Raw genomic sequence first — 25,135 nt, 5'->3', positions numbered from 1 at the left:
CAAGAAAAGGGCAACCAGTGAAGAACAAACACCATTGTAAATGCAACCTATATTTGTTTATTTATTTTCCCTTTTGTACTTTAACTATTTGCGCACCATGCCAATAAAGCCCCTTAAATGTAAATTGATTGGCTGAAATAAATGGTGTGAACAAGTCAAATATTCATGTTGAATTACAAAATGTATAATTTTGAAGCAACTTTACAAGATTAGTTAATGTACATTAGGGTGGCATTCAGACTAGATATAGGGCCTAAAGAAAAGAAAACACAGAAATACCCATAGAAGGATAAGAATAGTCATTGAGGTTTCTTTTCACAGCTTAGCAATTGGGGTCAAATTGTTGTGTTAATTTGTATGAAATTAACTAAGTCATATCTCAAGGGCAAAGGCATACTATGGCTGGCGTGATGACATGCTCTGCTCAATAATAAAAACCACAATAAACCGTTTTTCAGACCTTCATCCATCCACAAGATGTCACCTATTAGTCAAATATGGCATTTACATTGACCACAGAGGTACTGTATGTAAGGGCCCTCAGAATGGCTCAACAAGGACCTGAATACAAATGTACACTATGAAGTGTACTTGAAAAACAACGTTTTAGAACTACACCTATTTATAAACTATTAATTTACTGACAAATTAGTCCCATCTAGTAAGAAACGTTAATGGCTTTTCTCTCTCTCTCACACACACACACACACACGTATTGACCATCCATCTTTATTATTTTACAGACAGAGAATGACACATTGCACAAAGTATTATAAAAAAGCATTTGAATCAAAACAAAATGACTAGTATCAAAACAACAATACAAAAAGAGTATTACACAATACTTCTGTGGTACTTCTCTTGTCATGACTCCATCATGCAACAACAAACCAGATACAGTCTCTAGGCAGCCTGTGCCTTTCATCTCCCTGTACCATCAGTGAAACAATAGACAGATCCTACAAAATAGAGAATTTGGTCTCCATATTTGTGCAGTACCCCTGTATAGTCTAATACAAAGTGCTAGCCCTATATGAAGAATAAGGTGTGTCTATAACTACTTCTGAAAATAGTCTGAACAGAATGTAGAAAAACTGCATATCAAATATATATATAATATCATGCAAATAAGCATTTTCTATAAGCACCATTATCTGTCCAGACATATTGTGCAAATTCATATTTTCAAATGTATTCCACAACACTGAAATTACTATTGACTATTTCTCATTCTATTACAGTATCATGTACTCGCTAGATTGCAGACAGCAGTAAATATAGACAGCATTCATTCTTCAGATAATGCAATACTGCTCAGGTGAAGCTACATTTATACAGGAGAATATCTTCCAGTACAACACTGCCTGTCTCTATGTAGTGTGGACATACCTGATGTCTGAGTTTCTAATAACAAAAAACGGGCTAAAGAGATCAAAGTAAATCTGCATCATCATAACACAAACTGATAATATCACACCGTAATATAATACAAAATCCTGTTGCCTATGTTCAGCCTGTGTAGATGGTCCCACGGTGTGTTACAAGGTGTCATTAGTTTCTAGGCTAGGGTGCAGGATAGGCTGGTTGGATAGGGATGGGGGGAATCAGTCCGCTGAGAGCTTAGCCAATGTCTATGCGTCTCACTGTTGCTTAGTGACAACCCAGCCAGTCCTTTGTAATCTCGCCCAGTTTGACGATCTTCAGGCTACTGTCATCCATTTTGAAGTAGTGGGCACCTTTGAAGAAGTAGGTGTAATCTGGAAAACACAAACATTATGACGAGACAAGGTACATCAACATCATCACATTCAGTGCATCAAATATACATCTAATTTCACCTTGAGCAAGCCACGAGGCCTTACACACTAGAGGGCTAGTGTAAAATATGTCCCCATACTGTTTTTATTTACTTTTCTGCTCTTTTGCACACCAGTATCTCTACTTGCACATCATCATCTGCTCATTTATCACTCCAGTGTTCATTTGCTAAATTGTCATTCTTCGCTACTATGGCCTATTTATTGCCTACCTCCTCACGCCATTTGCACACACTGTATATAGACTTTCTTTTTTTCCCTACTGTGTCATTGACTTGTTTATTGTGTAATTGGCTTGTTTATTGTTTATTCCATGTGTAACTCTGTGTTGTTGTTTGTGTCGAACTGCTTTGCTTTATCTTGGCCAGGTCGCAGTTGTAAATGAGAACTTCTTCTCAACTTGCCTACCTGTTTTTATTTTTATATCTTAGTAACACACTATCGTCTCAGCCAGAGGAAGAGGACATGATGATGTCACTCGTCTCCTCAGTAAAAACACCCAATCAGGAATCAGCGGTGGAGGAGCTCAGGCTAATTAGAATGAAGACAGAGGTAGCTCTGTGAAGCAGCACAGGCTGGTTCTATCAAACACTGTTTCTTAGTAGGGAAGCGCGGAGTGTGATGTATAGTATATGTGTGTCAGAAGCAAGGGTATAAAAAACCCTGGTTAACTGCCATAGACTAAGATTTACCTCCTGTGTTATACTACTTCCTCCTCTCTCTACTCGCTCCTCCTGCCTCTACTCTCTCTCCTTGCTCTCTCTCTCCTCCTACCTCTACTCTCTCTCCTTGCTTTCTCGCTTTCCTCCTGCCTCTACTCTCTCCTCCTGCCTCTACTCAGTCCTTCCTCTCTCTCCTCCTGCCTCTACTCTCTCTCCTTGCTCTCTCTCGCCTCCTGCCTCTACACTCTCTCCTCCTGCCTCTACCCTCTCTCCTTGCTCTCTCCTCTTGCCTCTACTCACTCTCCTTGCTCTCTCCTCTTGCCTCTCTACTCACTCTTCTTGCTCTCTCCTCCTGACTCTCTACTCACTCTCCTTGCTCTCTCCTCCTGACTCTCTACTCACTCTCCTTGCTCTCTCCTCCTGACTCTACCCTCTCTCCTTTTGCCTCTCTACTCACTCTTTGCTCTCTCCTCCTGCCTCTACCCTCTCTCTCTCCCCTCCTGCCTCTACCCTCTCTCTCTCCCCTCCTGCCTCTACCCTCTCTCTCTCCCCTCCTGCCTCTACCCTCTCTCTCTCCCCTCCTGCCTCTACCCTCTCTCTCTCCCCTCCTGCCTCTACCCTCTCTCTCTCCCCTCCTGCCTCTACCCTCTCTCTCTCCCCTCCTGCCTCTACCCTCTCTCTCTCCCCTCCTGCCTCTACCCTCTCTCTCTCCCCTCCTGCCTCTACCCTCTCTCTCTCCCCTCCTGCCTCTACCCTCTCTCTCTCCCCTCCTGCCTCTACCCTATCTCTCTCCCCTCCTGCCTCTACCCTCTCTCCTTGCTCTCTCCTCTTGCCTCTCTACTCACTCTCCTTGCTCTCTCCTCCTGCCTCTACTCTCTCTCCTTGCTCTCTCTCTCTCTCCTCCTGCTTCCTCTCCTTGCTCTCTCTCTCCTCCTGCCTATCGGGCGTGCAATGATGTGCTATGATGTCAGAGGGAATGAAACAGTTTTGATTGTTTTAAGTAACGTCTTTGTTGTTGTAATATCTAAACAGACGTGGCAGTTTCACCACTAAGGATTCCAGCTTTAAGGCCAGGTGCCAGTTCATAATGAGAGGACTGGCTGGGTCAGGTTGGGTTCTAACTGCCAGGAATGTAAGCCTGCAGCCAGTGGTGTGTCGGTACAGCTCAGACTAAAGCAGGAAGCAGTGCTCCCTCCAAGTTCACACAGGCCCCAGCTACCTCTCTCTCTATTTCTCTCTTCAGTAGATATCCCACTGGGCACACACTGGTTGAAGCAACATTGTTTCCATGTCAGTTCAATGAAATTACATTGAAGCAAAGTGGAATAGACGTTCAATTGACGTCTGTGCCCAGTGGGTATCTCTCTCTCTATCCCTCCCCCTCTCTACCCCCCACCCCTCTCCGTCTCCCTCTATCCCCCCTGCTCTGTGTGTGTGGTGGTGTCACTCTAAGTGATGTTCAATAAAGTATGTATTATACAGTATTGTATTCTAGTATGCTTACCAATGCCATTCAGACTAAAGGCAGAGTCAATGCCGTCTGGGATTCCGTTCCAGGAGTCAGCGATGAGCTTGGGGAAGCCAGGGTCCATCTTCTTCTTGGCTTCATTGTACCTGGAGGGGCATGATAACACACAGAGGCCATGATATCAATGTTTAGTCATGAGTACATGATACTATGTTAAGTACATGATACTATGTTAGTCTGTTAGGTACGAGAAGATTGGGCCGTTTTGGTTGACAAATCACAGCAGTCATGCAAGAGTTAAGTACATACAGCAACAGTATCTTACATTATCCCTGTATTAGGTAAGAGCAGAGTGAGCTGTTTTAACAGTCCAGTGGAAGCTAAGGTCTCTAATTAAAAGCAGACATGGCTCAGCACAGCAACACATCAACACAGTGACGTCTATAGAATTAGAATGACTTTAAAGTAATTCTAATTCTATAGTGATGTCATCGTTACAATACTGAGTGGACCAGACACAGGCTTTGGTAGGGGTTGTGTTGTGGTGACTCACCTCCAGAACTTGTCTCCAGCGAACAGGTAGGTCTTCTGGCTCTTTCCGAAGGAGAAGGCTGCGTCAATGCCTTTCAGGTCTGTGGGCAGGCCTATAGAGGAGATTCTCTTGGGGTAGCCTTTCTCTATCTGGTCTGCATTGAAGATCCACATCTCATTGCCTATATGAGAGAGAGGAGGGGAGAGATGGCAAATGAGCACAGGTCAAGATGCTCACAGGAAAGGGTTTGTGAGGATAGAGTTTCTCTAAACTGTTTCCTTTTCATTAGCCACAGAGAGACAATGATCATAGAAGTTGGCAAGACAGCACAAACAGATCTGGGGCCAGGCTAACATTTGATCATGTCTTGTGGTTAGGGAGGACTGGATAAAGGATTGAGGAAATGTGACTCATAGCTTTACAATTGAAGGGCTGGATGGAACAGAAATGGTTCTCTTCTACAAGGCCAAGCATTCATCTTCTTAAATAGGAAGAGCTCTGATTTCATGGTCTTATAGGAGATGGAGCTTTTCTAAAGGAGAATGGCATGCTTCTACAATGCATGGCATGTATTATAAACCACTAATAACTACTTACACTACTAATGTCCAAAATGTCCAAACCACATACTAGCAGTATACTTGACTGAAATACTAAAAGACACTTATGATTCCCCTAACGGTGAACTTCTTAGAAATAGGATGTTATTTACTGGAAATTGTCACAGCCGTTTAACGGTGGTAGAGAGAGGAAACTGCCATGAAAATGTCATTGTGAGTTTTTCTGATCAAGTCAATAAGCACAACAATGAACTGCATATATGCAAGCGTGTAATTCTGGATTGTTCTCCTGGGTATCAACAGTGAATGACAACTAATCTACATACTCTCCCATACATATATACATACAAAACTGTATGTATGTATGTATTAGGGTTGAATGGCGGGAAACTGGTTACCGAGATTTACCGGGATAAATACAGTAACTGTGAGAAACCGGTAAATTATAATAAATTATTTATATGAACAGCGTGGCGTGAAATGGAATTGTTAAATGATTTGCAATTTCTACATCTGGCTTTTCTACGGCCTCTGAATGATGAATCAACGCTCAGGGTGGGGACAGACACCCCATCACAGTATGGAGCGCAGTTCACAGTGCATGTAGACCTCTCATCTCATCATGGGAACTTTTTTCCTTGTGACAGGGAGGCCTACATTTGCTTCAGCATAGTCTATGCTCAGTAATATAAAGACTGAATGCACCTCTAACTTACCCATCTCCACCTGTCTTTCAGAGGTCACCTTGTTTTTTAACTGGAAAGATAGAACATGTTTTGTATTGCAGCTGAATATCGTAGCTTTAAATCAGTGCCCGCGCAGTCTCTCTCTCTCTCCATCAACTCCATTAAAAATAGATCATCCTGTTCTAGATTGATATAAAGCCCTATATATAGATGTTCTAGCCTACCTCTATCAGGTAATACAGTCAATTAGGTATTAAACTTATATTTAGCTAATTTAAAATGTTTATCTTTATTTAACTAGGCAAGTCAGTTAAGAACAAATTCTTATTTTCAATGACGGCCTAAGAACAGTGGGTTTACTGCCTTGTTCAGGGGCAGAATGACAGATTTTTACTTTGTCAGCTCGGGGATTTGAACTTGCAACCTTTTGGTTACTAACCCAATGCTCTAACCACTAGGCTACCCTGCCACCCTGATATTTAGCCAATTAATGATGGGTGATGCATAATAAGCTTATAACTTATAGCCTCTGTCTCTAGCGCAATACGCAAGCACCTCTGCTCCCCTGGCCTCCTTAAAAAACGCTCCTTAGCTCTTGGAGACCCATGCAGTAAAAGCTAGACTAGAATAGCTCGCTGGAAAATAGACAATTATACCAGTAGACTATTCGAAGAGGGATGCAAGCTCTTTTTTTGCTGAATGTTAAATACAGCAGCCAATAGAACTCACGGTAGTTTGAAAGAAGAGCGAACTCGCGATGGTGGTTGGTTATAACAGTTACATATTCAGAACTATAATCATTCAATCTTTATGAAGAGAAGTGAAAGCCTTCTGTATCTAATTCTGCTCCTATGTTATTCAAGTCATTAGAATGATGAAGATAAGGACATCAAAACTTATTTCATTTAACTGTTGAAAGCGAGGAAGGAATGAAGCGTCAGCCTACTAATTATACAAATTCCAAAATTAAAAATCACATTTCTAGGCTATACTTGTAACTTTGTAGGCCACATGTGCTGCTTCAGAATTGCATGTTCTATTCTGCTTTATCATGGTTTGAATGATGTGCGTAATTCCAGTCCATATAATACAATACAGTACAGTAATACAGTTCACACTCAAAAAGATTTGTCTACGGGAGATAGTTTCATTTATCTACCAAAGAGAGCATATAGCTAGCTACAACTAATGGGAATTTATTGGATAACGGCACAATTATTTGGGCGTTTTTGGGTTTGGGTTCACTAAATGTGGTTAATGTAGGGCTCATAAAATGTATTTAATATATATGTCTCATTAAATGTATTTAATATAGCCACTCCTGCGTTGTCTTGGCTGTGTGCTAAGGGTCGTTGTCCTGTTTGAAGGGGACCCTTCATCCCAGTCTGAGATCCTGAGCACACTGGGGCAGGTTTTCATCAAGGATCTCTCTGTACTTTGCTCCATTCATTTTTGACTCGATCCTGACTAGTCTCCCAGTCCCTGCCGCAAAAAAACATCCTGATGCTGCCACCACCATGCTTCACCGTAGGGATGGTGCCAGGTTTCCTCCAGACGTGACGCTTGGCATTCAGGCCAAAGAGTTCAATCTTGGTTTCATCAGACCAGAGAATCTTGTTTCTCATGGTCTGAGTCTTTAGGTGCCTTTTGGCAAACTCCAAGCGGGGTATCATGTGGCTTTTACTGAGGAGTGGCTTCCGTCTGGCCACTCTACCATAAAGGCCTGATTGGTGGAGTGCTGCAGAGATGGTTGTCCTTCTGGAAGGTTCTCCCATCTCCACAGAGGAACTCTAGAGCTCTGGTCACCTCCCTGACCAAGACCCTTCTCCCCCGATTGCTCAGTTTTTGCCAGGCGGCCAGCTCTAGGAAGAGTCTTGGTGGTTCCAAACGTCTTCCATTTAAGAATTATGGAGGCAACTGTGTTCTTGGGGACCTGCAACGCTGCAGAATTTTTTTGGTACCGTTCACCAGATCTGTGCCTCGACACAATCCTGTCTTGGAGCTCTATGGACAATTCCTTCGACATTATGGCTTGGTTTTTGCTCTGACATGTACTGTCCACTGTGGGACCTTATATATACAGGTTTGTGCCTTTCCAAATCATGTCCGAAACGGCACAGTGATGCCGAAACATTGGTGATTTACCCAATAAATTACTGGGAATTTATATATGGAGTGTGCGACTCTTTATATTTATAGTTTATTCGCCGTTAGTCAGCACCTCTACACAAAATATTTTTTCTGTGTGTGCGCCAGCTCATGTTTTTCAATCAATTGCATTTACCACAGGTGGACTCCAATCAAGTTGTAGAAACATTTCAAGGATGATCAATATAAAACAGGATGCACCTGAACTTAATTTCATAGAAAGGGTCTGAATACTTATGTAAATAAGATATGTTTTTTTTATTTTTTATACATTTCCCCCAAAAATCTAAAAACCTGTTTTCGCTTTGTCATTATGGGATATTGTGTGTTTTAAAAAAAAGCAATTTTAGAATAAAGCTGTAACATTACAAAATGTGGAAAAAGTCAAGGGGTCTGAATACTTTCCAAAGAAACTGTATCTCAATGGTGGATGGCACAACTCAGTCTCCCATACATACATTACCTGCAAAGAACACAGTCTTCTCCTCCAGTGGGTTTTCATAGGCAGCGTCGATGGTAACAGGGAGCTCAGGCCAGTAGGTGGCTACCAGCATGGGACCTGAAGGCTTGCCCCGGAAGTTGGTTGACCTGAATATGAACCTGATAGAGAGAGCAGAGAGAGGAGTTACCTACTGGTTCAAATCATGTAAGAGGGGACAGAGAGGAGAGAGGGGAGAGTAGAGGGCGCTGGGGAAGAGAGGAGAGGGGGGAAGGGGAGACGGGAGAGAAGCAGTGAGAAAGGGGAGAAGGAAAGAGGGGCGAGTAGGAAAGAGGAAAATAGAGAGGGGAGAGGGGGAAAGAGGGAAAGAGAGGGGAGAGGGGAAAGAGAGAGGGGAGAGGGGAGAGGAGGGAAGGGGGAAAGAGAGGGGAAAGAGGAAAAGAGAGAGGGAAGAGGGAAAGAGAGAGGGGAGAGGTGAAAGTGAAGGGCAGTAAGAGATGCGAGAGGGGAAAGTAAGGGGGAAAGAGAGAGAGGGGCAGTGAGTGAGAGGGAGAGTTTCAGCAGCGAAGCCACAATAGCCTGATTCATTCAGCATCTGGTTCTCGTTAGGACCGGTGTTTATCGAAGCCAGGGGAACAAGACCCATCTTGCCCAGATTTCCAACAGGCAGCTGCATGAGCAACAACAGCAGCAGCAGCTCCCCAAGTCTTTTCCATTGACCTATTTTTCAAAGAGCCAGATATTTCTCAGATAGCCTGTTAATGGTTATAAAATGCTATGCAGATATGGACAAAGTAGTCATATGATGATCTGCTATAGCAATCTATTAAAGGTTGAGGTATGTTGAATTAGTCCCACAAAACAAGCCAACCTGACCCCAAATCAGACAGGAAGACAATTCATGTCCACCTCTGATTGTGAGATTAAAATATCTGGGACACAGAGATTTCATCATTTCACTCATTTCATTTTACATTTACATTTGTCATTTAGCAGACGCTCTTATCCAGAGCGACTTACAGTAGTGAATGCATACATTTCATTTCATGCATTTTTTGTATTTTTATAAAAAGCTTTCAAATGAAACAAGCAATTTTACACACGGTAAAAAGTAGTTATCTTGACAATACTGCGTTCCAAAAGAGTAGCAGATTTTAACATGAAACATGTTTGGCTTTACCTTAGGCATCCCTCTCAAGTCCTGTACACTGAGAAGGGACAATAGCAGATAAGGTCAGCTCTAGCAGAGATACAGTGAGCTCAAAGTACTGGGACAGCGTGTTTTGTTTTGGCTATGTACTCCAGCACTTTCGATGCAGACGGTCAGCTTTAATTTGAAGGTATTTTCATCCATATGAGCCGTTTAGAAATGAAAGCACTTTTTGTACATGGACTCTTTCCCCCCCCCCCCTCCATTTTAGGGGCCCAAAAGTATTGTGACAAGTTCACTTGTGTGTATAAAAGTTTATTTGGTCCCATATTCTTAGCACACAATGATTACATCAAGCATTGGATTCATTTGCTGTTTTGTTTGTGTTTCAGATTATTTTGTGCCCAATTTGTGTTAGGAATATCGGACCAAATACATTGGTGAATTTGTTCCAATACTTTTAGTTCCCCCATTTTAGGGGACCATGTACAAAAAGTCAGTCGTTTCAAATTCAAAGTGCTGGAGTACAGAGCCAAAACAAATGGTCACTGTCCCAATACTTTTGGAGCTCACTGCATCTCTAAATATACGGCCCTGGACGACAGGTTTAAGAAATGTCTTTGATTGGACAACAGTAATGTCTAAAGTGTTCGCACAGATGCCAATGAGCAACGTGTGAAGTTATTACATTAAAGGCCTGGTTCATTTCACTCATTCTTGTCACATTCTGGATGCATGTGTAATACACTTCCTGCATAAAATGCAGCCAGAGATGTTAGAGAAACCTAGCTAGCAGGGCTGTCTGTGTTCAGAGTCTCGATCCCATACAGGCCCACCTCATCACCGGCCAAACCGACCATGACTGGGCCCAGTGTCGTCTGGGTTTGTCCGGTGTAGGCTGTCATTGTAAATAAGAATTTGATCTTAACTGACTTGCCTAGTTAAATAACGGTTAAATAAAAAAATCACTAGGCCAGTGAACAGTGACAGTGTGCGTGGGTTCAGTTCAGTGGATTATTCTGCAGACTTCCCACCCAGCCCTGTGCTGAGCCATTGACTGTAAATAAGGTGCTGAGCACACAGTGAAGTTAGACCACCACGATGTCTTACTCATCCTTCATGTCCAGATCTGCTTTCCATCACCATGCTGAGACAGGAGAGATTAGAGAGAGGATTCTACCTACACCAGAGAGATTAGAGAGATGATTCTACCTACACCAGAGAGATTAGAGAGAGGATTCTACCTTCACCAGAGAGAGGATTCTACCTACACCAGAGAGAGGATTCTACCTACACCAGAGAGAGGATTCTACCTACACCAGAGAGAGGATTCTACCTACACCAGAGAGAGGATTCTACCTACACCAGAGAGAGGATTCTACCTACACCAGAGAGATTAGAGAGAGGATTCTACCTACACCAGAGAGAGGATTCTACCTACACCAGAGAGAGGATTCTACCTACACCAGAGAGAGGATTCTACCTACACCAGAGAGATCTGCTCTCAAAAAAGTGTTAGCTGGGTGACAACACTTTTAAACTGATGCACACTGTGTCCAGTCTAGTAGCCCTCCAGACATTACACTGACCCACTAAACTGGTGACTGCCCTCCAGACATTACATTGACCCACTAGACTGGTGACTGCCCTCCAGACTCCAGACATTACACTGACCCACTAGACTGGTGACTGCCCTCCAGACTCCAGACATTACACTGACCCACTAAACTGGTGACTGCCCTCCAGACTCCAGACATTACATTGACCCACTAGACTGGTGACTGCCCTCCAGACTCCAGACATTACACTGACCCACTAAACTGGTGACTGCCCTCCAGACTCCAGACATTACATTGACCCACTAGACTGGTGACTGCCCTCCAGACATTACATTGACCCACTAGACTGGTGACTGCCCTCCAGACTCCAGACATTACACTGACCCACTAGACTGGTGACTGCCCTCCAGACATTACACTGACCCACTAGACTGGTGACTGCCCTCCAGACATTACACTGACCCACTAGACTGGTGACTGCCCTCCAGTCTGTGACTTCCCTATTTATCTGTCTCTGTATTTTCACGGCTGCCTAAAAATAGGGAGAAGCAGAACAAAACAAAATGGATGCACACAGAAATTAATATCCTAATGGGCCCTAGGCTATTTTTATTAACCTTGATATTGGTTGACAGCTCCATGAAAACAATTTTTTGTCTGAGGAAACGAAATGCCAATAACCTTAGTAGTCTCTATCCTAATCTTTGCTTATTGACTTGAGTCTCCATCTCTCCTCACTCTTTCTCTCTATATTGAATCTCTCCTCACTCTTTCTCTTTATATTGAATCTCCTCACTCTTTCTCTCTATATTGAATCCCTCCTCACTCTCGCGGTCTCTGTTCCATCTCTTCTCACTCCTCTGCTCCATGGCTCTGATAGCTAAACCATCTGGTGACCTAGAGCCAACAATGAATAACTAGGGACCAAAGTCATCCCACCACTGAAACCTGAGATACAGCCTAACTGGCCCTCTGAGTCCAGATATCATGCAGCTATGGGTTTGCTATTGTAACTCCTCCATAGAGATGTAGGATCTTAATTTGATCACGCTTTTGTTGATGAGAATTTTCCTGCACGGCAGTTTATTCAAGTTTTAAAAAGGCTTCTAAAGTTTGTAATTTCCACTTTAACATTTCAGACTCGATTTGCACAAACTTAAAATGTATCAACCCCTACAAAAAAAATGTCCATTAATTATGATTCACATATTTATTCACATTTCCTTTTGCTTCAGGATTATTTCCCTACTGTAGCAAACTGGCTGAAATGAAGATCCTATAGCCGTAACTCCCTCCGTAATGGCATTTCCCTCCATCTGAGAGATACACCCCATAATTATAGCTATCATTGAATATGTGTCATTGTTAATGACATCATGATATATGTGATATCTAGAACTAGAACACCGCTAATCATTTTGAATGAGACAATGATCTTGCTGATGAGGAAATGGAGAATCTCTCCAGAAATCCCCAGGTCCAGTGTCTTGTCCACAACACATCACTGTATAGGTATTCTGCCAGCTTTTATCATAGTTGTTGGATATCTTGTGGATTTGAATTCTCTAGGATGTTTGAGCAGCAGACAACAGATGATATACCTAAAAAAATAACCAAACTAACCCAATCAAAGATATGACTTAGAGGCATAGTCAAATCATTTCTAAACAAACTATTGAGAGAGATTCTACTGTTAAAACCAGACTCCGGTTTTAATTGGCAGTCCTCCATCCTTTAACAGTTAATATTCCGTTGACACATCAACCAAACACTACACTGTTTATACAGTAGTTTAAAGTCCACAGAACAGCCTTCAGCATGATGTTTGTCCCTGTTCCCTGAACAGTGTCAATGCATGGTGAACCACAGCGAGTGAAGACTTAACTCCTAACTAAAGCAGGATTCTATGAACTAAAGCAGGATTTGTAAGCAGGATTTGAGGGTGGTTTCCCTCCAGCCCCAGACTCAGGGTGGGCAGGGGGCAAAGCCAGGCAGGATGAATGACTGCAGTCTTTTGAGTCAAAAAAGTATACTTGTTTGCTTTGGACACCGTTCCAACTCAGCAATGACAGATATATAGTAAAGCTCACCTTAAAACTTTGAAGGCTAAAAGATGTGGCGGCAATGTCTGAGAAGGAACATATAAAATGTCCAATGAAGCCTAATCTAAACCTGCTTTTCAGTCAAAATGTTGTAATTTGGATTGCATGCAATAGCTTATTGTTTGGGTTGAAAGTGTTCCTAACATAATTTGTCCCAGACAGGATTCATCTGTTGTGGTGAAGAGTTCATGTTTCAGAGGGAAAGTACACCGAGTCATGGAAAGCTGAGAATGAACCACAACAGATAATGTAAGATGGAGAGATACAGAAAGCCTATTCCTTTTCTACACTACATAGGACAATCCCAGTTGAAGTCTGTACCCTGTACTATATAGTAGGGTCTGGTTTACAATCTCATTACCGGCAGCCATTTTGGTTTACCATAGTTGATACAGGATTGTGAGAGTGGTTATTATTACCAGCTGTTTCATAACTTTATACTTATCACAGTATGGGATAAGCATTAGAGCTCAGACAGAGATAACACCACCCCCTTCATTCAAACAAAACAACTGATTGCCAAGAGAAAATAATTCATTCTGAGACCAAACAAAGCCCCCTATTACACTACCCATTGTTTGTGGTGAAATGATTTAGTTGTGGATTGTGAGGTCTAACATGTGGACTCTGATCTGCTCCAATGACTCTAACCACAGAGTCTTCGGGTTATATGTTCTTTCTGCCTGTTTCCTGTGGACAGATCAGTGGTCAGATTGGTCTTCTCTAAAAGCATGTTGTCAAACAAAGTGTATTACCTACAAGTCAAATGTTGCTCTAACCATTGGCGATCAGAAGTAATACTGTAGAATCCCCAGTAAATCATTTACCTGTCCTTGAAGAAGAAGGTCTCTCCTCTGATCTGGGCCACAGCATCAAACACCACAGGTTCATTACAGATGTCCATAGGAGTGACTGGGCCCTGGGTGGGAGGCACGGGCTTGTCTGTACCAGCACCTGAGAGGAAAAGGAGAGGCAACATGGTGAGCCTTGAGTAGATGAGATTGATATCCTTCAACAAGGAGAAATACATTTGTTACCTGCAGGACATTCACCAAAGTACACTGGTTATGAACGGCGGGTGAAGTCATGGTTACACGTTATTTTAAAAGGTACCTACATAATGACTTCATAACACATTCATAACCCATACATAACCCATAAGCAGTACATAAGAATTTCCAACTGACCATAGAGCTCCTGAATGCCCTTGATGTCGTCGTTAGACAGTCTAAAGTTCTTGGTGAAGGTGTACATGGGGGCCATCAGAGCACCAGGGTCCTGGGAGTGCTCCAAGCCCAGGGCATGGCCAAACTCATGGGCCGCAACCAGGAACAGACTGTAGCCTGGACAACACCAATAGGAGTGAGAGATACAGCAACACATATTCAAAGCATAACAAGTCAAGATATAGTCAGGTGAATGAGAATAGTTTCCATGTTGGGAAATTCCTGATGGCCACTTTCCCTTCATTCTGCATAGACAATGAATGACTAAATGCATTAATGAATAAAACAGAATAATAATACAAATGATTCAAATAAATAAACATGAATTGTCATTGTCCACTAAACTGCTAAAACCACCTACAAACAAGCATAATGTCAAAGGTTATCGATTACATATTTACCTTGATCAGGACAGAAGCCCCACTTGCGGTCATCGTCGTAGCTCTTGGTGGAGGCGCACCACATCTTGCCGTCGCTACGTCCAGAAGCGGTGCAACTGTCATAAGTGTCTCCAAGGAACGTGAAGGGGAACACACAGGGGGAACCCTCAGAGTTTCCTCCAACGGTGGACATGGCTGCATGGGTGAACAAAAATACATATTTCAGAATCAAATGGACTTTTCTTAATGTGCCGATGAGGTAGTGCTTAAAGATATCAACTTGATTTGGTTTGAATTGCTAAATGGATTTTCTTGAGAAACTACCATGACTGTAATGACATTGACATCAGATGTATTTTGTGTCTACGGTATATCCAAAACAAAACCAAATACCACTCTCCAAAAAGTGGCTTTTCTTTTCCTGCATGATAATATTATATCTGGGTTGGTACAGCACTGGGCTTGTGTAGTTTGTTAAGCAGCCTGTTTCTTATTCAGTGATTCTTACACACACACACACACACACACACACACACACACAAGACTACACTGCACGCCAGCATTCCCAACCAATTAGAACCAGATGAAAACCTCAGCCTTAAACCCCCCCCCTCTCCCTTTCTCTCCCCATATCCCGCTCTCTCACTCTCCCGACTCTACCCCAAAGCCCCAAGCCAGCCCCACTGACACAATGGAAAATAACCCCAGCCAGCAGCCACTCAGTAAAATACTTTTACAGTCATTCAGGAGACTAGCTGCTGCAAGATTGGAAACCATAGGTCTGGAACATTATAACATTATCCTACACCAATACATGGAGGCATCAGCACAGCACACCTTGACTAATAAATGCAAGCACCCACACTAGTGATGCGCAGGTTGACTCATAACCCGCAGTCCCGGGAGGATGGGTTTAGGGTCATTAAATTTTGTGTGGCTGAAGGGTGGGAGGGTAGGCGGGCGGGCTGAATAAAGAGAAACAATACCTTTAAAAAATCCATAAATGTATAATTCTTGTGCAATATATATAGGTTACATTGAGGTTTTTCTTTCATTATTTTAGGCGATCTGGTATTAGTGCATAAGCCTAAGCTTCAGGACTTAACTGTACGTGTGCCAAATAGCCTACACCGCCAATCACCAAATAATGCTTTTGGGAATGGGCAGAAAGCCAAATAATGCTTTTCTTAATGGGCAGAAAAAGTTTACGTCAATACACAGAGACAAGAAGGACATTGTCGAAGTTGAATTCAATAAGACAAAAGCTGCGAAAGGAGAATTGAAAACAAATAGGAGGGAGGGCCAGAAAAGTAATGTTCAGAAAATATTTGGAGAAGTGGTAAAAGAGGATTAGCAGTAACATAGCAGTACCGGCTATCTTATGTGTGATGATTGTGAGGTGGTACACCAATTCCACAGCCACAAGACGAGACTTCAAATAGGCCTATGGCATGTCAAAGGAACTGTATCCTACTGTTAAGATTGGTTAATGGAAACTGAAATCTGGACACTGACTGTAGGTCTATAACCTCTCACATAGCCTTAAAAATAACTCCTGCAGAATTAAGCATTTCCTTTGACCTCAAGGCTTGGTTTTTGCTCTGACATGCACTGTCAACTGTGGGACGTTATATAGACAGGTGTGTGCCTTTCCAAATAATGTCCAATCAACTGAATTTACCACAAGTGGACTCCAATAAAGTTGTAGAAACATCTCAAGGAGGGACAATTGAAACAGGACGTACCTGAGCTCAATTTCAAGTCTCACAGCAAAGGTTCTGAAAACTTACACGACCGTTTAAAAGTTTGGGGTCACTTAGAAATGTCCTTGTTTTTGAAAGAGAAGCACATTTTTTGTCCATTAAAATAACATCAAATTGATCAGAAATACAGTGTAGACATTGTTAATGTTGTAAATGACTATTGTAGCTGGAAACTAGCTAATCCAAGTTTATCATTTTAATAGGCTAATTGATCATTAGAAAACCCTTTTGCAATTATGTTAGCACAGCCGAAAACTGTTGTTCTGATTAAAGAAGCAATAAAACTGGCCTTCTTTAGACTAGTTGAGTATCTGGAGAATCAAATCAAAGTTTATTTGTCAGGTCTACAACAGGTGTAGACCTTACAGTGAAATGCTTACTTACAGGCTCTAACCAACAGTGCAAAAAAGGTATTAGGTGAACAATAGGTACGTAAAGAAATAAAACAACAGTAATAAGACAGTGAAAAATAACAGTAGCAAATAGTCCGGGTAGCCATTTGATTACCTGTTCAGGAATCTTATGGCTTGGGGGTAAAAACTGTTTTATCCCCAAGCATTTGTGGGTTTGATTACAGGCTCAAAATGGCCAGAAACAAAGACCTTTCTTCTGAAACTCATCAGTCTATTCTTGTTCTGAGAAATGAAGGCTATTCAGAAACTGCCAAGAAACTGAAGATCTCGTACAACGCTGTGTACTACTCCCTTCACAGAACAGCGCAAACTGGCTCTAACCAGAATACAAAGAGGAGAGGGAGGCCCCGGTGCACAACTGAGCAAGAGGACAAGTACATTAGAGTGTCTAGTTTGAGAAACAGATGCCTCAAAAGTCCTCAACTGGCAGCTTTATTAAATAGTACCTGCAAAACACCAGTCTCAACGTCAACAGTGAAGAGGCGACTCCGAGTTGCAAAGAAAAAAACATATCTCAGACTGGCCAATAAAAAGAAAAGATTAAGATGGGCAAAAGAACACAGACACGGGACAGAGGAAGATTTAGAAAAAAGTGTTATGGACAGACAAAAAAAAGGTGTTCGGATCACGCAGAAAAAATGAAAAGATGCTGGAGGAGTGCTTGACGACATCTGTCAAGCATGGTGGTGGCAATGTGATGTCTGGGGGTAATTTGGTGGTGGTGAAGTGGGAGATTTGTACAGGGTAAAAGGGATCTTGAAGAAGGAAGGCTATCCATTTTGCAACGCCATGCCATACCCTGTGGACGGCTCTTAATTGGAGCCAATTTCCTCCTACAACAGGACAATGACCCAAAGCACAGCTTCAAACTATGCAAGAACTATTTAGGGAAGAAGTCAGCTGGTATTATGTCTATAATGGAGTGGCCAGCACAGTCACCGGATCTCAACCCTATTGAGCTGTTGTGGGAGCAGCTTGACCGTAAGAAGTGCCCATCAAGCCAATCAAACTTGTGGGAGGTGCTTCAGGAAGCATGGGGTGAAATCTCTTCAGATTACCTCAACAAATTGACAACTAGAATGCCAAAGGTCTGCAAGGCTGTAATTGCTGCAAATGGAGGATTCTTTGACGAAAGCAATTTTTGAAGGACACAATTATTATTTCAATTAAAAATCATTATTTATAACCTTGTCAACGTCTTGACTATATTTCTTATTCATTTTGCAACTTATTTCATGTATGTTTTCATGGAAAACAAGGACATTTCTAAGTGACCCCAAACTTTTGAATGGTAGTGTATGTAAATAAGGTATTTCAGATTTTTATTTTAATACATTTGCACAAAATTCAAAAAACCTGTTTTCGCTTTGTCATTATGGGGTAATTATTATTTTATTTTTTTAGAATGAGGCTGTAACGTAACAAAATGTGTGCACTGTATAATGACAGCTACATGTATCTAATTATAGACAAGTTGGCTAATAAATAGCCCACCAAAATGTTGTAAATTATAAGCAGACATACATCTAAATCAGGCAAAAGAAATATCCTGTACCCTCTGTCAAAAAATTGTTCTGCCGTCTTTGACAGTAGCCTATATATCACGTCTTCCGCCGAGGTCGGTCCCTCTCCTTGTTCGGGCGGCGCTCGGCATTCAACGTCACCGGTCTTCTAGCCATCGCCGATCCACTTTTCATTTTCCATTTGTTTTGTCTGTGGGTTTTTCACACCTGGTTTCAATTCCCCCATTACCTGTTCATTATTTAACCCTCTGTTTCCCACATGTAATTGTGCGTATTTGTTCCATGTTGATGGCTGTATCTGACGGCTGGTATTTTGTTGCCGGGTTTGTACTATGCACCCGTGTCATTTTCGTGGTACCAGTATATTTCACGCACCATTGTACTGTTTCTATACTGGTGGTTTTCATGTATTAAATGCCTTGTCCACGCATCTCAGCTCTCCTGCGCCTGACTCCTTTTCACCAGTTACCCAAAGCCTCGACACTATAGCGCATTTTCTACATTCACGGGTTAGAGTTGGGTGAGGGCCTCAGACTTTCACTATCACATATAGTCAGGCGGTTGCGGATGGGTTAATAGCAATAGTGGGCGGGTGAAGAAACAGCTGACCCGCGCACCACTAACACACGCTAGCACGCACACACACAACCTGGCTCAAGTACAATCGAAAGCACACACATATTTCAATATAATCCTCAGATGAAGGTTTCCATGCAACAGTTAGGTCTGTTGGATGCATCAGTGCCCTTAGCTGTTTGGGTTAACACAGCTGATGAGGCTTGTATGCTATATGGACGGAGAGACCCCTTCAGGCTTGGGCAGTATGAACTGGGAACCTACCTGTTTCAGGGCAGAACCCGTAGGACTTGTCATTGTCATAGTTCTCAGTCGTAGCACACCAGCGGTAGCCGTCGTCACGCCCCTGAGTGGTGCAACCATCATAGTTCTCCCCTTGGAACGTGAAGGGGAACTTACAGGGAGCTCCGTCCGCGTTTCCACCCAGGGTGAACAGCACTGTAACACAGGAAGTTGAAGGAATGATCTATATAGAGTTTACAGTAGGTTTTCATCATTTAATAAAATGCCATGGCAGTTACGTTGAGCCTGAGTTTGAGTGATTTTACAGAGTCAATCTTAAGCTAACTGAACCGCAAAATCATTCTTTGTCAGGGTGTTACACATCCACTCTGTCCAGACTAAAATGTTTATTGCTACAGTATATCAACAGTCTATAAAACTATCAACAAGATAAATGTTTCACAAGACTTCACTGAGTACGCCATTTTCTCAAGATCAAAGGATAACCAGTTAGGAAGTTTCATAAAGACTGTTGGTCTCATATGAGTCGACTGTAAGCCTATATGTATCAATATGTCTTTGCGCTCATTTATGGTGAGTCTATACCCTAATGTCAGTACCATGGACAGCAACACAAACACACAGACAAATGGATTGATGAAAAGCTTCATGAATCTGGCCCAGCAACACAGAGAAGTGAGAGTATTTTATGACCCAGACAACAACACCAGTTTCCCAGAATGGACTCCCACCCACTTGGTCCAACAGCAACACAGCTTGTTCTAACTAATCACAAACCTCTCACCTGGAGTAACTCCTGGCCTACTCCTCGTCAGAAACTATAGCTAAAACACCACAATAAACGTTCCTTGAGGGACTGCTGAATGCAACACTTAACTTTATACACTCCATGTAGATATCAAAACGCATACTACAACTCTTTTGCACAATACATTCACAGGAACTCTTTAGAGGAAAATGAAAAACACAGCATTTTGGCTCATACTCACATTCATGGGGACAGAAACCGTATTTGCCGTCGTCGTCAAAGTTGTATGTGGTGGAGCACCAGAGGAATCCATCATCACGGCCCTGATTGGTACAGCTGTTGTACTCCTTCCCCATAAACATGAAGGGGAACTTACAGAACTCCCCCTCTGCATTACCAAACTTCACCTTCACAACTGTGGAGAGGAGGGGGATGGGGTGAGGGGAGACGTGATGATCAAACAGAGCTGTATCCGATACTGTGTGCTTCAGCCATTTCATTGGTGAAATGTTAACCGCAAATTGCTTTAAAAACGTGGCATGTATGACCATGAAAAAATAGGTGATAAGTAAAAACAAGTAGGTTTATATATTAGATCAGGATGAACTCTTATTTACAACTCAGACAGTACAGTCTCCAGTACCTTGTCCTTCTCCCAGGGTCCACTGCTCGTCGTCATCAAAGTGGGAGTCTCCCCCGGTGCCTGGCCCAGGAGCAAAGGCATGAGCCAGCAGACCATCTTTACCATCGAAGGGGTAGCCATCTCCATGCTCTGTGGATTCACATAACAAGGGTTAAAACAAAAGGACTCAAGGCACAGATCAGTATACAATTACAGCCTTGCTGGATGGATTCAACTCAGAATAGAACTGTCTCTAAAGTAGCTAGTGTTAGACTTCAACAGTGTAGATCACGTATGGGATGGTGCCATGAAGACATGTAATGAAAACATGTCATTCTGGACTTGTTTTGACCTCTATATGTTCGCCACGAGAATATTGACTTTATGTGAGACACAGGGAACCCAGAGAAAGAGCAACTAGTAACTCACACATAGGCAGGCCTACGGTACTATACTATACGATTAGCAGCACTGAGCACCCATCATCTAATCTAGTTCCCAGCCACTTCCGCCCTTTTGCACAATAGCCGGATGATGAGTAGCCTCGTTAAACCAGTCTGAACGAAGGTGAGAGCAGAATTAAGTCTGGTTTAACTAGGCTACTCATCATCCGGCTTTGCTGACGTTTCATACAGAACATTCAGCAGAATATAAACGTCTAAACTGTTCTGTAATACCGTACCGTTGCGGCCAAAGTTAATCATGATGTCAGCCTCTCCATCCATGAGGCGGGTGAACTTGAGTGGGGTGACGTCACTCCACACTTTGAAGGCCCTTAAGAAGGCGTCATCAATAGTCTCCTCGTCCAGGTCAGGAGAGTGGCCTAGAATCCTGAGAGGTGGAACACAGAGACGAGAAGAAACTGAGGAGGAGACTCATTAAACAGCTCATCCCTGGCTGAAGATGTGCTGCATCATACATCTTACATAATGGGATATTACTGTGTGATTGACTAGGTATGCTTGAGGAAATGCACGTAATGCAAGCAGAGGGACCAATGTCAGCATATAAAACCCTCAAACGTGAGATTCACCTATGTCAAAATGCAGAAGACAAAAGCTTGTACACACCACTCTCTTCTATTTACAGGACGAAAGCAATAGAGCAGAGCTTTCCTAAACCTCCCTTCTGGAGAAAAAGTCCATCAGTCTTCAGGCCTTGCCTATGACTCATGTGGTTGGAATGCTTCATGAGAGAGTCCAGCAACTAACCCCTGCTATGTGAGTCTGTCTGAGCATTACAACCCTCTGTCTCTTGTTGTTTTGGTTAACTTCTCCCCATCTTTGTTTTTCCCATGGTTCATACAGTGAGTCTGTCTGAGCATTACAACCCTCTGTCTCTTGTTGTTTTGGTAAACTTCTCCCCATCTTTGTTTTTCCCATGGTGCATACAGTGAGTCTGTCTGAGCATTACAACCCTCTGTCTCTTGTTGTTTTGGTAAACTTCTCCCCATCTTTGTTTTTCCCATGGTGCATACAGTGAGTCTGAGTGGTCATGAGGACACAGAAAGGGCTGATGTAAACAACAGAACTTTTCTTAACCTCAAATTAAAAATATCAAAACAAGCACACATTGTACAGGAATCTTGGAGTTAGCAGATTGTGGTTGGGTTGGTGGGCAGCACATAGTTGAGGTTTTCATCTCCCCAAAACAAGCTGCAGGCGCTGGAGGAGTCATTTCCTTTGTTCAGCAGTCAGCACATTGCACAGCAACATAGGGAGTTATATGGAGTACAACCCTATTGCACATGGGGTTCAAAGCCTATTGCACAACTCCCTATTCCAAAACACTATTTGGGCCAAACGAACATGTTTTGACCACTGACCTGTAGGTGATGGCGTTTTGCTGCCACTTGGGTTTCCTATGGAAGAAGTTGTATTGGGCAACATCAGGAACTCCACAGCGGGGCTTCTTCATGATCTCCACTGTCTTGGGGTCGATCTCGCCCGTCTCTTGTAGCGAGAAGAACTTCTGCATTTTCTTCAGGGTGTCCTTCAACACCATGAGATTACATCTGTCTTGTGGGCAGCCATAGAACTTGTTCAGATAGTGCTGCAGAAGGGAATAAAAGACAAGCCTATGAGTTGATATAGGCTCTATTCTGATGCCTTCCTATTCTATATAGTGCATTCATCCATGTAGACATACTGTATCAATGAATGCATGAACATTTGTGTGCATTACACAATGAAACATCTCCACTGGGCACAGATGTCAGTTCAATGTCTGTTCCACTTGGTTCAATGTAATTTCATTGAAATGACGTGGAAACAATGTTGATTCAACCAGTGTGTACCCAGTGGGTATCCAACGATCAGGTCTGAAGCCAAAACATTATGAGTTTCATGAATGATGTCATTTTAAAGTAATTCACAAATGGTCGAATGGCATTTAAGTTCTATCTTCCTTAATTAATTGAAAATAACCGATAAAGTAGTTTGAAGCAAAAGTCACATTACATTCCCACTATGAAAAGTTGTTTATGGAACACTTACCAGAGCCACTTCTTTGTCTGTTTTTGGACTATCGTCTCCCGGGAACTTGATAATGGGCGAGGGAGCTGCAGAGGTTTTCTGGAGAAAGGCGATTAACTGTACCAACAACACTTTGAGGACAAGGTGTCGGGGGCTAAATGCCGTGTGGCACCCCATCTTTCCCCGGTGGAGAATCGCTGTGTATGTAATCAGGATGGAGAAAAACAGAACGCGTCTGGGCTGGATGTAGTCCTCTTTCCTCTTCTGTTGCTTTATCTTCTCCTCAACGGGACATTCTGCACTGCAACCCAGGTCTGCTAACTCAGTTGTGCTTACACATGCAATTTTTTATGCTGCTTGCCACGGGAAGTATAGGCTACAGACTGCGCAGTCTCCCCAAATCCGGGAACGTTGGATAAATGTAACCGGAGACCTGTTATAATTACGAGTTTACTGCGTAATTCCTAGCCTCCCTTGGCCTATTCGTTGTATCTGCGCATACATTGAAGCGGGTACAATGATGGCACGAATCCAGCATAAATAGTAGATAGATTGACAATGAAACCAAACAGATAGGGAAAATTCAGCATAAAGAGCGCGCCTTTCTAGGTTACCGACGAACAGAGGCCATGGGACTACAGGGAATGTCTTGTAACGTTTCGATCACAGTACGCAGCATCATCTGGATATGTATTCAACAAAAGTTCAACATTCAACTTCTCGCTACCAATTCTGTCAAGCCGTCTACGCATACAGTTTGACGCATACATTCGATAAATCCAACGTATGCACCACACAGAACGCACCTTCTGCTACCATTTCTGTGAAGCCATCTATACATATAGTTTGATGCATATGTTCAATAAATCCAACATATGCACCACACCGAACGCACTGCAACTACCTCTGCAACGCAATGCTGCAAGACAAATGTAGCTTTCATTGGAAATGAACTTAATTCTGGTGTACCAAAATGCAGTTACTCTGTCGGTGTGTTCGAAGCATAAGTTTTAGCAAATGTTTATGAGCTCCTATACACCGCATTCATCCACTCAGAGGACCAAACACCAAATAAGGAAAGAGACAAATGTTGCGTCAAAACAACCACTTTAACAGTGACAACGAAATTTGTAACGTTGTAATAAAGATAATCTAACGTTTTACCTAATTATATATAAGGAGGGCATTTGCACAACATGTTTCACAACAGCACACAACAAAATTCCAGAGACATATTGAGCAACCAACTGATACCAATCACGACCACACCCAGAGACTGATGGCGGACTAAGCACTCACAAAAATGTCAAGACATGAAAGCACCCTAGCCACACGAACTGACCACTGGTGTAAAGAACAACATTCCATGAATATCGCAAGCACCCAGACACGAATTACCAGAAATACACACACACACACTTAGGTGTGTTGGACTCCGAGGACAACGGACACTGCCAAGGGCCAATGGGAAGTCGACACCACCTGGAGAGTGGACCGTCCCTCCACTCATCGACCAGTCAGGAGAGCGGACCTACTAGACTCAACGTCAACACACTGTTATTTCATTGTATAAATTGGATGTACACTATGTTTCGGGGCTCTCTTCTGCTAGTTCCCTATGAGCTAAACGAAGGAGTCCGTGCATGCTTTGCCAAATATCTTTGTCTCATAATAAACTGCCTTACTATAAACTGAATCACCCGGTCCAACGTCTTGACTTGGTCTCCTTCTCAAATAACTAATCATCAACAGAATGTAGCCTAATATTGCTAGAAATAGTTAAGTTTAACAAAATGTTAAAACCACTGAAAAAGTTGGAACATCAGTTCAAAGGCGCTCTCTAACCAGGCCCTGAAGTTGAGAGTTCACCTGTTCTGTCCTGGCTCCAGCGCCTCTTTTAAGACATTTGTGATTATGTTAGCAAAATGTTTACCTGACACCTGTTGCTGCAAGGAACAGTAAATGTTGTATCCTAGGCCTAGGTGTGGCTTACTACTTCATTCATAGAGAGAAAGGTGCTATCTTGAACCTAAAAGTTATTCAG

General features: G+C 42.6%; 1 protein-coding gene across 1 annotated transcript; it reads right to left on the bottom strand.

The window, feature by feature from the left end:
* Positions 1–713: 713 nt before the first annotated feature.
* LOC106562416 (72 kDa type IV collagenase) lies at positions 714–23,716 on the bottom strand. Its single transcript, XM_014127292.3, has 13 exons — positions 23,113–23,716; positions 22,443–22,669; positions 21,300–21,448; positions 20,639–20,767; positions 20,237–20,410; positions 19,269–19,442; positions 14,751–14,924; positions 14,311–14,466; positions 13,951–14,077; positions 8,337–8,473; positions 4,501–4,660; positions 3,984–4,093; positions 714–1,757 (listed from the first exon to the last, which is right to left on the bottom strand). Exons 1-13 carry the CDS (start codon positions 23,266–23,268, stop codon positions 1,651–1,653), a joined length of 1,980 nt encoding a protein of 659 aa, XP_013982767.1. The 5' UTR covers positions 23,269–23,716; the 3' UTR covers positions 714–1,650.
* Positions 23,717–25,135: the final 1,419 nt, after the last annotated feature.

This window comes from Salmo salar, chromosome 26 (assembly GCF_965601325.2).
Source record: "Salmo salar chromosome 26, fSalSal1, whole genome shotgun sequence".
Lineage (NCBI taxonomy): Eukaryota > Metazoa > Chordata > Actinopteri > Salmoniformes > Salmonidae > Salmo > Salmo salar.
Note: the sequence above shows the minus strand (reverse complement) of the source record. Positions and strands in the feature narration are given on the sequence as shown.